The sequence below is a fragment of the Eucalyptus grandis genome, chromosome 8 (genome assembly GCF_016545825.1).
Source record: "Eucalyptus grandis isolate ANBG69807.140 chromosome 8, ASM1654582v1, whole genome shotgun sequence".
Taxonomy (NCBI): domain Eukaryota; kingdom Viridiplantae; phylum Streptophyta; class Magnoliopsida; order Myrtales; family Myrtaceae; genus Eucalyptus; species Eucalyptus grandis.
This window is the reverse complement of record NC_052619.1, coordinates 58,856,828-58,873,379: the sequence shown is the minus strand read 5'-3', so window position 1 is coordinate 58,873,379 and position 16,552 is coordinate 58,856,828. Positions and strand designations below refer to the sequence as shown.

Below are 16,552 nucleotides of genomic sequence, written 5' to 3'. Positions count from 1 at the left end.
AATTATTGAGCCGTTTTTTAAGCTCGTACTGTTGCATAATTGCTTCAAATGTTTCCCCATTTTGAGTCCACACCGATAAGCTTCTCACTGTATCGCCTTGCTTGTTTTCCAATTTTGTGTTGGCCCCGGCAAAGACAAGCACCCTGAGAGCTTCCATATGACCATTTGCTGCAGCCTTGGTGCCAGGTGTATATCTATTGGCATCCTGTTCATCATGTTCAATAAGCTTATGCAAAGCTTTGATATCATTTGCTTGAATCACAAACATCAAAGGACAAAACATTTTAGAATTGCTCGATGAGGAACTTTCCCAGCTTGAATGACATCCACAACTGCTTACTAGAGGGAGGCACCTATTTGGGGTTCCGTGTTGACGGCGGATTCCACCTGAGATTTGACCACGGTGAAGAGATTGGGACACATTTTTGAGTGGAAATTAGGGAAAAGTTAGGCAATATAAGTATTTTATACGTGCCATATATGTGCCATATACATGCAAAATACATGCGATATACGTGCACATACATGAATATTCTTAGTTCTCTCAATGGTCCTAAAACCAAAAAATATTTGTTACTGGAGGAGGTTGTTGTAGTAACTGTTGTCGAATGTAATGGGAGACTGCAAGTCGAGAGAGGCTAGATTGTCCTCCTCCGAGCCAGCTGAGCTCAGATAGTTATTTTACCTTATCTAGCTAAAGGGATGGTTTAGGTCAGTCTCAATGTAGATGTGAGCTATGTAGTTTGCACATTTTGCTTGTCCTATTGAATGTGAACCTGTTTCGATAGATTTGATGGGATAGTATCTTCTTTCTTCTTCAAAGAAATTTTACCGTCAAGTCAAAAGATAAAATAAATCTCCTATCCATAACTAGTGTTGAATATGACCAAGACTTTTACGCTTCATATCACTACTAATGTTAGATCCGCACCCAATGCCAATGATGATATTTCGTCTTGAAAGAAGCTCTTTGTTTTCCGAACAGTTCTCTTTCTTGCTATTAATCATCTCAACAATTATAAGCAAATCCTGTAGAATAAAATGCACTATGCAAATGGGTTAGGACTAAAATTGATGCTCTCTAACTGGAAAATAGGCACGTATGTCCTCTAAGAGTAATGAGAAAATCCACATTTGACCACAAGTTGTAGCTGTTGTTACATAGGATCGCGTGTTGATATGGCAATCCTATTAAAAGAGAAAAATTGAGGATTGCTATCTAAGTATATAAGCATCATATCCAATGAGATCTCAACTGAGATCTCATATTCATCAACGTCATGAAAAAATAAGATTCTAATTTAACATGTGGACAAGTCCAATGAGATGAAGCCAAAAAGAAAATCTAATATAATATGCGGTCTATAAGCGTGATCCGTTAAGGTGTGACGGCGCCATTTAGCAGGACAGCATCCACGGGTATGATCGCGCCCGCCGGCACATCCGCGTTCGCCGATGGCACCACCGGATCCGGAATAGTGCTGAAGAGTGAGTAGTTGATCCATATCCTCACGAGCGTCTGTTGCTTCTAAAATAAAGCTCTAAGAAAATGATTTGAGTCCGTTCACATAGATTGATTGTTGCTTATTCTAATTCTAAAATAGGGAGGAAAAAACTTGGGTGAACATCCTCGGTTGCCCAGCGAGTATATAACTTCCTATGAAGCTGGCAATGTGCAACCCCGTTATGGGTTCTATGAATGAGGTGACATCCATTAGATGGAATTGGGAATGCCCCAACCCAATCAGCATGGCTGAAATCGCATCCCCTCCGATCACGTGTTCCCCATCAAAATTGATGGAGGATTGGGATCCGAAGTAGAGGCCTACACTCTCTCTATAATGGTTGAATGTAAAATAAAAGCTTCCACTAAAAAATGAGTCAGTCGGGATAGCTTGAGCAGCCATTGCAGAAGAAACAAACCGAGAAAGAGCGGCAGGCTAGTAAAGAGAAAGAGGAAACTGACAGAGAAAAGCAGCGGAGCGAGAGGCTAGTAGAGAGAAAAACAGGTCAAATTGTGGCCACCGTCCAAAAAAGAGATACAAAACCACTTATTCTCTTTGCTTTTGTGATCAATGCTCTCATCTTCAGCTAACCCCTAATTTATTTTCCTTTTTTAAGATATATATTGATTCATAATTCTAGTAATCCAACTTAGTACAACGTCATCAATTAATGCTCCACGTCATTACTTAATGGTTTGAACAAACGGAAGGACTAGATGGAACATTTGTTAATAGTTCAGGGATCAAATTGAGCAAATCAAAAGCTCAAATTGAACATTATATGAAAGTTTAGTGACCATTTGTGACATTTTCGCTTTAAAAAGGAAAAAAGAGAGAAAAAGATTATTTTAAAAAGGAAGAGAGGAAAGCGAGTGGGGAGGGGGGCTTGGTTCAAAGAGAGAGGGAGCCACGAGCAAGAGAGTGGTTGGAGGGAGGGGGAGGGGGAGGGGGTGTTGTGAGAGAGAGTAGAGAGACTATGTCATGCAGTCACTCCGGGTGAGAGAAAGTTTTTAGAGAGGGAAGCTCTAGAAAGAAAGGATTGCTGAATAGTTGGATGTTACAAATGAGGGGCACTCCTTCTTATACTTGAGACCCTAAGATTACATCCATTGATTGAGTTTTCATCCGACGAACGAGATCGTACTGTCAAACCTACCAACAACTGACACTAATGGCAAGAGAATTCTAGACCTTGGCTTAATTACCGTATCGTCCGCCCTTGGAACGTTCCAGAAATCTTTTCTTTTGAAATCCCAGCAATTGCAAGAGGTCCCCCTTGGAAAGGCACGGCCCTTTAGTTATGGAAACCTCTTGGCCGTGATAGGAGCCTATGTCTGAGGCTTGCAGTTTTATTTTGACCATTCTTGTTGTTGATCATGTGTGTGAGCGTTTATAGTACCATCAACCAATTTTAGCCCCATCATTAGGGTTGTTCCTAAAATTGTAGGCAGCACTTTTTTCCTTCCACAATCTTACATTATCCCCTCTTTATCCAAATTCACCTGGATTACAAGACTCTTGTTTTGCCGTTTTAAATCCTGGGGAGCTAGATTTGATTCACTTGAATGTGCCACCAGCCAGATTGCACACCATGCGGCCCTTGCCGAGGTCGCGCAATCTCAAACGAGGGTTGTCGATGTCAAATCTAGCTGGCCAATTAGGTCATGGGATGATATGAGACTTGTAGGGGATCAAGAAGGTAATGACAATATGGATCTAAAAATGTACAAATTAGTTCATTATCAAGACTCGTAAACGATTTCCATAGAATGACAATGACATATAGATTCACATGAAAAAATGAAAAGAAAGTAGCAACCATGACTACAAATTACAGTTTCTAGAATAGATTAGGTTATTTCAACTTTTCCCAGTACTACTATTGAATGGGTGGAAATTAAGTTTGGCCGAGTAGCAAGATGGAAAGGAAAAAAAAGTTAAAAAAAAAAAAAAATCGGTGGAAACAGGAAAAAATATAATTTGATGAAGAGATTATTTCCAATTTTAGAAAAAGAATTGCGGCTTTTAGGCCATTAAACTGTAAGATTACATGTTATGGTCTATAGTTTTTTTTTTTAATGGCTGAAGACAATGGGGAGGTCTAGTGGGTCACGTTAGAAAGTCAATACGTAATTGATTGGGAAATTCAGATTTGCTGGATATTCCTCCAATTCAAGTGCGGACCTTTTCCTATATTAGTTCTTCATTTTAAGTGCTAATCCAACTAAATTTACATGCCATTTCATCCAATTTCAATTATGATTAATTGATTTAAGTTTTCAACTTTATTTCTACACATGCTGCCGGCTAGACTAATGAAAAGGCGTTGTCAAAGTCATTGCAGATTGACCAAAGTCTCTATGATCTAAAGCACAAGGGCTTTTGTTCCTCCATAGTGCGTCATTCAATGGGCTTGGCAGTGGATGGAACCAATTAGAAGTGCAAATCGTGCAACTGAAGCAGCACAACGACTTGGATTCGTGTCGGAGTTTTAAGAGCGAGCTACGACTCATGCGTTGTGGAGCTAATACAGATTGACCAAAGTTTCTGTATGTTTTGCAGATTGGCCATGTTCAAACATTGCTTCCACACATGCTCCGGCAAATTACTTCCATCGTCATGAACAAGTTAGACAACTCAGCCAACGCATGTAACGAGAGTCGGGTGATTTCTGCACAACAGAAAACAAGAGAATGCAAAAGCTACCAATTCAATTTCGAACTGCCTTTTCCCATCTATTTTTGCGTGTACACACAAAGTAATCAACGTCTCATGCAACGCCTCAGTCTATAAACCATCACTCAATCTTGATTTCTGCAACATAACGAACCAATGACAGAACCTCCAGAAGAAGTGACCACACAAAAAGCTTCGTTTGCCTTCTCAGAACAACCCAAGAACTGACTAACTAGAGTCATATTAAACTGTATCATTAAACTTTATTATACAAAATAAATCTCACAAGCTAGCAGATCTTGCAGAGCTGGTATCGATGTAGTAGTAAAGAAAAACATCTCATACAGTCAAACGTCTCATACAGCCACATGATTAAATCGCAACACTTGATAAGATGATTGTTTCCGACAATTCTGTGTTATTTGGCATACTGCCGAAGCTTGAAGTACAGAGCCTGTTGAAAAACAAAAAATCGAGACGAAACAGCGGTAGACCCGTGGCTCCAAATAAAATTAGCCACAATCTTGTCTTTCTGTTCCATTATGTATAAACTATCCTGCCTTTTTCTTGTCCTAACTAGAGAGAGAATGTGGACAAACGAAAGGAAATTTTCAGCTACCACCCCAAAATAAATGCATGTATTTCAGCCCAACTAGAGACAGTATAAAGAATGCCAGACGAACCCTTCCAATCAGCAGAGCTCCCTTCGCTGTACTCTTTCTGCTTCTCGACTAACCCCGGGTAAAGTTCGACAAAAGAAACTCCAAACTGACTTCCCACCTTGCGTAGGCTTGAGCTTGACCCAATCACAATTCCAATATCTGCCTTAAGGAGGCAAAGTATGTCCCCTATTGAATCTCCAATGTAGATGGTCAAGTTCCTCTTATCGTGGTCCTTGGTCTTCAAAATTTCATCAAATGTTTTGGCCTTGTCAATGGGAGATTCCATCTTCTTGACAATTTCACCAGTAGAAAAGGACTCATCAAAAGTCAACTCATTTGTATGTACATTCAGAAGCTGTAAATCCCCTGTGCCATGAATATCGTGAGTCAATTACATACCCTAGGCAGATAGCAATCTCTTAAGTTCTCAAATACACAGACTGTAGATGACTTGAGCAATAAAAAGATGGTAGTAGCAGTCCCAGGTGCTTTCTATGTAATTTAGTGCCCAAGCAAGTAGAAAGTCTTATGCAAAAGATGGGTAGCCCCCAAAAGGAAAGGAGTCTACCTGAAGAAAATGCTGATCTGATTAAATCACCACACCAACAGTACGAGAGCACATGGACATTGACATGCACCATCTCATTCTTGATGAGTTTCTTAAAGAAACTGGTGCAACCATCCTGAAGAATCATCCTCTCACCAGCTTTTTTTATGTCTTCAAGATTCAGACCCTTAAGGACCCCGGACTCGATCACTCTGGAATTTGCCCGTTTCTCAAAATCGGACAGCTGCTCGAGTGCTTTAGCCAGAGCTTCATAATCAAATGCCTCCGCTGCAAGTATTGAACCAAAATGAAAATAACATTCTAGACAGTGCTGGCAGGAGAATGTATCAAGGTGTTGAAGAATAAATGCCACAAAATGTACCTTTTTCAGCTGGCAAAATGCTTTCTATGCATTGTTCATGCTCCTCTGTATACTGTCTGGAAAGGATGTCCCATGTCTTCCTCAGTTCAGCTGATGACATCCTAGCAAGTTGACTTTCAGACTGAATTGTATCAGTTCTCGGAGCAGTAACTATGGCAATCTCAGCCAAAATGGCAGAAGAATCAACGACTGTGCAAGTCAGATCAAAATCAGAAAATAACATAAGACGATTCGCTGCCAAACTGGGATCTCTAATCAAGGGGACAACGGTAGGCTGGGCAAGCGGTTGGGCGAGAAAGAACTCTATTTCAAGTTTCATGGCTTGGTGATAAAGGTTTTCAATGACATCAAGCTCCTCGCCTGTCAAAGAGACACTTAGTTTATCCAGCAAGTCTTCAATTTGCAGAGCTGCTGCCTAAATTAAGAGAATAAAAATACTGAGCTATTGAAGTAAGAGGACTTTCCAGTAATGTATTTCACACCAGAGCTAATATAGCAAACTGAAAAGCACTTCATCTTCCAAGCATGAGAAAGGAGAAAAGGTCGCAGCTGAAGTGTATGACCAACCTGAAAACCCTCAGACGAGTAATTGTCAATCCACTTTTTGTATGGGTGACTGTCTTTGTTGGCATCTAAGAGTGCCTGGAACTCCTTACCCAGAAATGCATATAATCTCATGCATGGTGTCATGGCACCAATAGTGTAAGCTGCCACTTTTGTTCTCTCAAAGGGAGTAGCAAGTTTTCCAGGACCCTTGACTCCTTCAACCTTCCCTGAGGCTGTTGCCAACAAAAAATCAGTATATCTAACAGTTGCAGAGTTGGGAGTGCTCTCCTTGGTATCCTCTGATCCCCACTCCTGTATAACTCATACAATTAGACCAAGAAAGGACTTGCATGTATGTTGACAGGAATATTGGATGATTTCTTATAGAGAGTAGTCAAGCCGTTACTGTTAATCATACTAACTCAACACAATAATCTGCTCAGCCATTACTTGAAGTAGAGTAAAATCTTGGGAGAATGTTGGTACAGTCCTTTTCTCACTGTCAAAAAAAAAAAAAAAAAAAAAAAGATTTACATTTTCTAATCACAACAAGTGACTCACTTTCATGCCATGAGGTTACATCTGCATAGAAAATAATTTATATATAATTCCAAGACAAATGCTACCTTCACAAAATCAGCTGATGCAACAGGATATACTAATGAGAAACTGATGACTTTCCACATTTACAGGTGCTTTTTACTCTCAAATAATCTAAATCCTCCTCCCCAACATGAAAAAAGGTGAAAAGCTTCTTTCTATTTGTACCATTCCTCATAAAGGTCCACCTAGCTCGATTATCATATCTGACATCTCAATATAACATGACATGCAGCACGTTAAAACAAAATCCAGGAGCTACTGCATCAAGTAACGATAACAAAAAGAGGCCTCATTAGGTTTGAAACTTCTTGGCCCAACTACGTCCATGTCAAGGGGAACAGCCTATAATCTTGTTGGCTGAAAAAGGAATAGGAAGTATAAGACAGGCTCCCTAGTCCCTGAAGAACAGTAATTGGGCTGTGGGCACAATGAATTAAGTTACTGTCTCACCAACAGATAGAAGAAGCACATATATCAATTGTTTAAGTAACAAGCATACTCAAAATATATCCATTAGATAAATTGTTAAGTTAGCCTCCTTTATATCAATGCAACATAGAACTGTTCCCACACAGATCCAGAGTATGAATAGATGGCTAAGTTAGAAAGAAGTTTCTTGTCTACAAGTACGACATATGAGTTGATTCTTCTATAATGCCAACAGTCGAAGAAGGGTCTTTGGTTTCTTAATCAGTTGCTCAATCTGAATAGGATTCCTTCTGCATCTTCCTGGCATTATCTCTGGGCAGCTTCATCATGGCCAAATTAGAGCACAGCTTGGATGTGGGAGAAAAGCAACAGACACCAAATATACAGACTCGTGTGGTTGATAATAGCATGTCATAGATGAAAGAAAGTACCTTTTCTTAGTTTCTCGTAATCGAGCACTAAAGAAAAAACTCCTATAAGGTAACACCAAAAGACTCTTGGCTGTTACGTTAAACTTAACGGCCATTTTCTTATCAATGTATCGATAACATACACTAATTTTCTCCTTTCTGGTGCTCATCCATTTGGTATCAACCATGTTCAAAGGAACAAATAATGTTCCTCCTTACTGACCTGCGCAAATGAATCATGCATTCTCAGCTCCTCCAATACATCCTTCCTTAGTTTTGATATCGCGATGTTTGCCTCGTCATCATCGGTACACTCTTCTGCTAATTCATAACTAATGAATAGATCGGAAACAGGAATTTCAGTACATGTAAGTTAACAATTTCAAACTTTCTGCAAGAAAACAAATAAATGACTATTGCTTATTCAAATGCACCTCTTAGCATCACAAAGCACATCACATTCTCAAGGACATGGAAATATTTTCCTCTTCAGTAATAGAAATTATCCAAAAAAAATTCCACCATTAGATCACAGCCTACGATTTTCAAGGTTCAGCTATAATTGAGACAATCCAGCACCTAGCATCTCTTTTCTCTTGTACAAACTTAGTTCAAAGTGAAAAGCTTCACGTTCACTAAAAATCACATATTTGCTAACGAGAACAATTAAGCAAGCAACTCCCAACTTTCTCATAGATGCCGTCCCACCACTTGGTAGGATGTCGTTTTCACATTTTCACACCCAAATTCCACTGAAAGATGAACATTCATGAAGAACTACAAACGGCTAGCTTATTCCAAGATCCCCTAACTTCAAAATTTTTCTATTTGACTCAATTCTTGCATCTACATCAAGATTTCCAAGTTTGAATCCCTTTGAAATGTAGATGGACACAACAACGTCCGTCGAAAATGACTTATTCTACCAAAATTCGCTCAGAACGTTCTACAAGGTAGTTAAGCAATGCGAAGACAGCACCGAAACTTTTATTATTCCTCAATAACTCCATCCTTCGTCAAAACGAACAAATGGACCGAAATCGCAGCAGCGCAGATGACAAAAAGACTCACGCTTGAGCGAAGGCTTTGAGGAAATAGACGTCCTGGGCGATGTAATGCCTGAAGCCGTCGATCTCCAGGTTCCCGGCGGCCAGGCGGAGAGCGAAGGGAGTGTACATGGCGAAGAGCGACTCCCGGCGGGACTTGATCCAGAACTTCCCGGCGAGCCCGACCTCGTTGTCGACGGCGATGGACGACATCGGGGCGGCCCTCGGGATGGCCATCGGCGGCGGGGGGAGCGGGGATCGCCGGACGATCGGAGCCGATTGCGGGCGGGGGAGGGGGCAACGAGATCGGGGGGAAATGGAGCGGAGGGAGAGGAGATTCGCGAGCCGCGACGCGATTGGCTTGGAAGCGGCGACGAGCGAGGGCATCAAAGAGAGAGAGGGAGCGCGGTGGCGGATGGCGGTGGCGGAGAGCGGCGGTGGCGGTAGCCGTGGCCGTGGTGGTGGCGGTGGTGGTGGTGGTGGAGGGGGTCTGGTGGTGCGGGCGTTTTGTCAAAAAGGGAAAAAGGAAATGGGGGAGGGGGAGGGGGAAGGGGAGGGGGAGCCATGGGGTTTTGCTAAATTAATTAATGATTAATTATATGATAATCTTGATTATCTGTTTCGATGTTGTTTAGCAATTTGTGGGGTCCCCCTTGCCCTCTTGTAGCGTAAACATTACTGCTTGGAATTTTTTTTTTATATATTTCATTTTGTTTTCCTCTTTTCCGATTTTTTTTTTTTTTTTTTTGGACAATGATTTTTTTTTATTTACTAACTAGGAAGGATGTCTTTTTCTTGCTTTCCAGGGAGAAAGGCATGTCGCAGTACTTTCCTCCCTTCTCCTTAATATAAATTGTGTTTTTAGCGTTTGGTATCTTCCAGCCAAAATAAAATTAAAAATAAAAAGAGAGAAAAGGACATAATAACTTAACTTTTGTATAATTTTCGAAACCCTACTCTAATTTTTTAAGGAGGGAGATTATGGTGAGTACAAAGCCGAAAATTAAAGAACGTACCAAAAAACCTAGTTTTTTATTTTTGCGAAATTATGTACATACTTAGTGTCTAAGAAACAATTGAAAACTCAATAGAATCGCCCACTGTTTATTTTTGTTAAAAATATAAATATGCGCGGGAGCATGGTATAGTTTATATTTGATAGAGGATGGACAAGGGACAATATATGATAGTTGGAGGATATAAGACATGAGATATGGGGGAAAATAGTTTCTTTAGTTTATGAAAGTAATTTTACAATGGTTGAAGGAAGTGTTGGTGGAGGAGTTCATGATATGGTTTTTATGCTTAGCTCCCACACCAAAACGTGGAGCACTTGCTCCTTTATATAGGCTGCCAAAGTAGGTGGAGGAAGTCTCTAAACTTCTCTACAAATAGCTACTAACATAAGATAGAGAATTCTAGACTTCTCTTGAAGCATGGACTTATCTAGACTTCTCTTGCTTGTTTTAGGATTTTCTTTGATGCTTGGCTTTTGCTTGCTTGCATTCCCATGTGAATCTTCTAGATTCAACTAGCAATCCCATTCTCAACAATTCTAGAATGTTCTCACCTTCATGATTAAGTTAGTAGTTTCTAGATATTTTTAGAGAAAATGAATCACAATTTCCAATAATTTTGAATACCTTGAAATTCGCTTAGTTGTCCAACTTGCTTCGCAGAAGATTATCTCCTTTTTTTGGGGATTTTTTTTGACATTTTAGCAACAGATAGTTAGATATTGCTTCTTTTAGTATATAAATAGTCAAGCACACGTCTTAAAACAATACATTTAGATATTTAAATGTTTTCAGGTCTGTTTCTTCTACAATTTGCTAAACACTGATTTTTGTTAATTAAGCGAGGAAGATAATTTGAATATTAATATCAGAAGGTCATTCGAATCCAAATAGGAATTGGCCACTCTTCTTTCCCCAACATTGACTCCCAAGCTTTGTCTACCATTGGCTGAATTGAAAGCAACAAGAAGCCAAGATGGTCTCAAACAGCGAGCGTGCATTGCCGAGGAATAAAATAAATTTATTTATATGGGAATAAAATTTAATCCAAAAAAGGATAATGCATCAGCCATATCTACATCCAAATGACTCATGCTGACTCTTCCGATTTATTTATCATCGGGAAGTTTAGTATAACACTAACATTTGAATTCCTTTTCTTCGATAGGCTATCAATAGTTAGCTAGAATCCAAAATGGATCTAATATATATTGCATTAGAAGGGATTTTGTTACGTTGCATTTAGTATTTACAAGACAACTCTTTTCATTTTTAAATACGGATGTGATTGTTTCGAATAAAATGAATAAAAATATATTCTAAAAGTTATTTACCGCATCTATCATGCTTCTTAATAAAATTAATTGTTAAGCAGTGCCTATTATTATGGTTTACTCATTTGAATGATTTTCTAGGGATAATAATAATAATGATAAAGCACGATAGAAAGATCGCTGATTTCTTTTCTATGGTAAATTTGCAATATTTTATTGAAAAAAAAATAAGTAACTCCTCAATTCTCTGAATATCTTCTTGTTTTTCCTTATTTTCTTTCTCTCCTTTTTTGGGCCTTGAACATGAGCTCTCTTGGGCCGATCCGGGCCTGGATGGGCCGAGTAGTTTCTGCCTTGTTTCCCCGAAATCAAACAAGCCCAATTCGCAAAGGAACTTCAACAGCAGAAAAGGAGTTATGAAAGCCCAGAACAGAGCTCGCGCAGAATGTGTAAATGAAGAGAACGGCGGCGGCGGCGGCGGCGGCGGCGAAGAGCGGGAGAGCGAGCGACGAGGACTGAGAGGAGCATGCCGATGTCCAGGTGATGGCGCTCGTAGAGCTGTCGATGTTTTCCGGGAGAAACGCGATCTCCCTCTGCTCTGCCTCCATTCGCTCGTTCCGCTTTCGCAGTTCGCGTGCTATTTCGAGCAGGGCTCCTAATCCATCAGCGAGCTGCGCGCGCGGCGAATCTGGAGCCGGCGGCGGTTTCGGGAGGCTCCGCGATGCCGTGTCCCGCTTCGACGCGATCGTCGAGATGCGACCTCTGCCTCCCATGGAGGAATTCAGCCGGGTGCTGTCCGTCGTGGTTCGGATGAGGCATTACTCTGCCGCCGTCGCTTTGATCGAGGAGATGGGTTCTCGCGGGGTGGCCTTGAATGTCTACATCTGGGGGATCCTGATGAACTGCCTCTGCCGCTTGAGGAGGGTGGAGCTGGGTTTCGCCGTTCTGGGCAGGGTCTTGAAGCTCGGGTTCGAGGCCAACTCGGTGATGCTGAACACGCTGATCAACGGGCTGTGCGAGGGTGGAGAGATAGATCGGGCGGTGAGGCTGGCGGACGAAATGGGAGACCATGGGTTGAGGCCCAGCGCGTATACGTATGCGGCCATTCTGAAAGGCGCGTTGGGGAAGGGGGATAGAGGTCTGGCGATGGAGTTGCTGAGAAAGTGGGAAAGGCAGAATTCCAGGCTTAATGTGGTCGCGTACAATACTGTGATCGAGGTTCTCTGTAAGGACGGGTTGGTATCAGAGGCCTTGAGCCTCTGTAAGGATATGGTCGGTAGAGGTGTCGAACCGGATGTCATCACCTACAATTCCTTGATCTGGGGTCTATGCTATTTAGGCCGGTGGAGAGGAGCTCTCGCTTTGTCGATCAAGATGGTTGGGAAAGGCGTCCAGCCTGATTTGTTGACTTACAGCTGCTTGATTCACGGCGCGACTCGTCAGGGTCGGTGGAGAGAAGCTCTAGTTTTGTTCGAGCAGATGGTGCGGGAAGGCTACGTGGCGGATGCTGTTACTTATACCTCGTTGTTTGAGTGTCTATGCAGTTCTGGTAAACGGGTAGAGGCTAGAAGGTTGTTGATTGATATGATGCAAAGGAGGGTAATCCTGGATGTTCAAACTTTCTCCCCTGAGGTCAGGGCACTTTGTATGGAAGGGATGCTAACCAAAGCAAAATGCGTCATTGATGGGATGAGTCAAGGAGGTGTAAAGCCTGATGTAGTTACATCGACATATTAATGGATGATTGTGTTGTCTTACGCATCAAATTATGCTAAGCTGCTCAAACTGGTGGTGAACAAAACTGCTTGCCTGATGTTAACACTGAAATAAATGCTTACTGTAATGCTAGAAAGTTCGATGAGGCAATAGAGCTCTTCACAGAAATGCCTGAGGAGGGTTCGATTGCAAATGTGTCACATATGACACTCTGATCGGTGGCTTATTCCATGCTGGCAGACCCGAAGCTGTAGCAAAGCTATTTGATTAGAGGCAAGCTGCTGGCCTGCTTCCAGACATTTTCACCTATATTCTGCTGGACGGCTTTTGCAAAACTCAGAAGCTTGACAAACTGTATGATGCACGGTTGCAACCGTTGCACATTAAATATTCTTGTAGAAAGCTTATGTAAAGAAGGGAAAGAAGGGAAGCTAGACAAAGCCCAAGAGTTGCTTAAAGACACCTAACGGAATGGATGCTCTCATGATGCTGCCACTTACAACACTTCAATTAGAGGATATCTGAAAAATTATGATTACTTAATGGCAGGGCAACTTCTTGTCGAGATGGTCTAGAAGGGTTTCTCTACTGATGCATTGACAATGGAGTTGCTTTTTGATTTGTCATCTGGCAATGAAGTTGATCCTGATCTCTTACAACTGATATGGAAGTTCTTGTGAACTTTGCTGGTCTCAAGTCTGTGAGCCTGCTGTAAAATAGATTCACACTTGATATTAAGTCCAAGCAACCCTGGTCAGAATTTTGTGTATGCGGGGTTACGTGTATATGGTCCAATACTATTTGGAGAGACGCTTCAGTTGCATATGATATTGATAGTCTTGTTACATCTGCAAACAGCAACGGATGGTCTAGGGGTAGAGAATTGCGTGTAAAATGCATGCTATCATGATCATGTTATCAGACTCGCAGAAAATCATAATGATTTGTGGATGGATGATTCGGGAGGCGTCACCTGAATGGTGTGGATCGCATTGGCATCTCTGTAGAGCAGTCTAGTTTATCCAAATTTTGAATTAAGTGAATATGTTGTGAGAAAGATTTGTTCACTTAAGGGAGTCCAAATATCACTATCAGGGTTGGAAGGAACACTACAATGTGAAGAGCATTACTGGATAAAAATTTCACTTTCTTTGCCATGTCTGGCATAGCGCTGAGGCTTTTTTGACTGTGGTAAGGAACAGAAGATACCCATCTTTTATTTGAAATGAGATTTATGATGTTAGTTTGGCCAAATCTTGCCTAAGGCGGAACTCTGATGCATTCATTACTCTTGGTGGTGGGCAGGACTGTTTTGCTTTTGAAGGGCTTTACTGAAGTGTGATATCGTCCTTCAGATTCCTAGCTTGATATGGTGTAAGTTGCCAAGAAAACAATCTACCACGATTCATTATTGTGGCGCCTTTGTCTATTGAAGCCGAGTCGATTAACCTTAAAAAAGGGTCGTATCAACATCAGAAGGAGAATTCCTCATGGCTTGGTCCTCATTCCAAACAAGATTTCATCTCCTCGTAGCAGATCTATCAATGGCGGGTGAGGTCGTGGAGCAGCCTGCAATCATTTCGAAAGCTTGCATTCTAGTGCTCTCGGTGCAGAAATTGGAATGACAGCTCTCTGACATTCTCGGTGCATAGCTCTCTGTAACTCTGGCTCTCATCAGCTGAAAAGAAGGTGAAGGAACCGAGACACGATCCAAGCTAATTTATGATCATATGCTTGAATGAAATTGCTATCAATGAAATGCTTGAGCAGTGTACTCGTTAGAATACAGTCAGGGGCCAAGACTTGTATATGCCATGGAAAAGCAGTAATATTCGCAAATCCTATAATGATAAAGAAATAATTAGTCAATAAAAAATATTTTTATTATTAATAATAATTATGTCTAATTATTTTGTTCATTCATTTTTATAAATGATAGCATATGATTATTTTCAAATTAGATTTTTATATCATTCGTTTTTCATTAAACAAACAGATCTTTAGTGATATGTGATGGCTTTATGTTATCAGTAACTTCTAATTAGGAATACTAATTTTCACTCAATCCATGTAGTAGGCAAATTTTCAATGTTGATGATGAATTTTCATATAAGAAAGGATATTTAATAATATAATAAATTGGAGTTTCTCAAGGTGGTGACATCTAACTACTTAGTAATTAAACAATAAGCGAATTTTACATACATCTAAGAAATTTCGATATATTTTGTATAATTTCGCAGAAATTATTTATGTTATTAATCATAAAAAAAAAATCGAGAGAATTAAGAATTATACTATTCAATTCAACTTGGGAATCACTGTTTCTAATTATAGCAATAGATTTTCCTAGATCAACTTTCGAAATAAAGTGATCATTTTTGAAAAATTTCCACCAATCGAGCGATTCCCATATTTTTTTTTTTAAGATAGCGATTCCCATATTTTCTTCCTCGTTGCTCGAATTTATCCGTTTATCTAATTAAATTTGGGGAAAAAGCATTCACTAATGAAAATCCAAAATGGATGAAATTCCAGATATTTTATTTTCCTTTTTGTTTCAGATGTTTTATTTTTCAAGGAGAGAGAGATTAACGTCCAAAAACTGCCAAACCGAGCGACTGGCTTTCAGCTCAGCAGCAATGGCGACCCTCCTCCTTCCTCAGCCCCTCCCCGACCTCTCCTCCTCCTCCTCCTCCCCTCGCTCCCTCCCTCGCCGGAGCCCCTACCGCCTCCTCCCTCTCGCCGCCGCCGCCGGCCCGCTTGTCCAGACCTCTCACCGTGCGCTTTGCCCTGACGAAGTCCGATCCCCCGCCATTGCTCGGATCCGACTCCTCCGGCCCGCTCCTCCTCCGAGAACTCGCCGTAAGGGATTTTCCAAACGCGTTTCTGGTTCGCTCGCGCGTTTCGGTGCGGTCGGCGTTTAATCGTGTCCGGTGGCGTTTGAATTGCAGGAGAGCTTCGACCTCCCTTCGGATTACTTCGCGCGGCTCCCGCGCGACCTTCGCTTGGATGTAACTACTGGCGATGGGTAATGAGTCGTCACTCTTCACGATGAGCGGCATTCTCATCGAACTATGGAGTGGGGGCGTGCGTGAATGCGGATTGCTGTTACGAGGGGGTGTCGCTGCGGCCGTAGGCTTAGTTGAAAATGCACGTTACAACCAGCTTCATCAAAGCTGTGCAACGATACCGTTTCAACCCCCAAAGTTTACGCCCTTTCGTAAAACTAGAGGAGATGCCCATGCTTGTTGATCATTATTGTGGGGGATTATATGCCCATTCTTGATCGGTTTGAGTTTTTCATGATGAATTTTTCTTTTTTTCCGGTACATGTTGAAGCTGAATGATGCGGCTTTCGACCTTTCAAATGGGCTAGTTGTTGATGAGGTTTGTGTCTTTTCAAAACAATATTTGTTCATTTTTTTTTCAACTTCTTCCGATTAACACCTTTGTTCATTTGGGCAATTTTAGAAATGATACATTTGTTCATTTTGCAATTTTTCACAAAAAAATTGCCTATGTTTTAAAACTTTTTTATATATACATGTTAATTTTTAGAAGAACCGTGTGTGATCATTTTATCTTTTTGAGTCTTTTTTAAAAAAACTATAGCCCTTTTTTCAATTATTTCCTAGACAGAGCTTGGAGAAATATTATAAGTGCTATTTAGTGACATAGTGTCTCTACTCTTTCTCACGATGCCCTCCCTCCACTCTCTCGCTCGCAGCTCCCTCTCT

The 16,552-nt window shown here is 41.0% G+C and overlaps 2 protein-coding genes across 2 annotated transcripts; one reads left to right on the top strand and one right to left on the bottom strand.

Annotated features, from left to right (window-relative positions):
• Positions 1–4,500: 4,500 nt before the first annotated feature.
• LOC104415352 (bifunctional TH2 protein, mitochondrial) lies at positions 4,501–9,305 on the bottom strand. The gene is made up of 6 exons (XM_010026628.3): positions 8,832–9,305; positions 7,984–8,092; positions 6,340–6,630; positions 5,773–6,187; positions 5,412–5,678; positions 4,501–5,209 (listed from the first exon to the last, which is right to left on the bottom strand). The coding sequence occupies exons 1-6, from the start codon at positions 9,191–9,193 to the stop codon at positions 4,797–4,799; spliced, it is 1,857 nt and encodes a 618-aa protein (XP_010024930.1). The 5' UTR covers positions 9,194–9,305; the 3' UTR covers positions 4,501–4,796.
• A 2,244-nt stretch (positions 9,306–11,549) lies between these two features.
• Positions 11,550–14,571, top strand: LOC104417596 (putative pentatricopeptide repeat-containing protein At1g12700, mitochondrial). Its single transcript, XM_039301223.1, has 2 exons — positions 11,550–14,003; positions 14,118–14,571. The coding sequence occupies exon 1, from the start codon at positions 11,640–11,642 to the stop codon at positions 12,831–12,833; it is 1,194 nt and encodes a 397-aa protein (XP_039157157.1). The 5' UTR covers positions 11,550–11,639; the 3' UTR covers positions 12,834–14,003; positions 14,118–14,571.
• Positions 14,572–16,552: the final 1,981 nt, after the last annotated feature.

Excerpts from the sequence above, each read along its gene's own strand:
- LOC104415352 (XM_010026628.3), bottom strand. The coding sequence starts at position 9,193 with ATGCCCTCGCTCGTCGCCGCTTCCAAGCCAATCGCGTCGCGGCTCGCG. Across the intron at positions 6,188-6,339 it reads ACTCGTCTGAGGGTTTTCAG|GCAGCAGCTCTGCAAATTGA; the intron begins GTTGGTCATACA and ends CTCTTAATTTAG. Across the intron at positions 5,679-5,772 it reads CATTTTGCCAGCTGAAAAAG|CGGAGGCATTTGATTATGAA; the intron begins GTACATTTTGTG and ends CAATACTTGCAG.
- LOC104417596 (XM_039301223.1), top strand. The coding sequence starts at position 11,640 with ATGGCGCTCGTAGAGCTGTCGATGTTTTCCGGGAGAAACGCGATCTCC.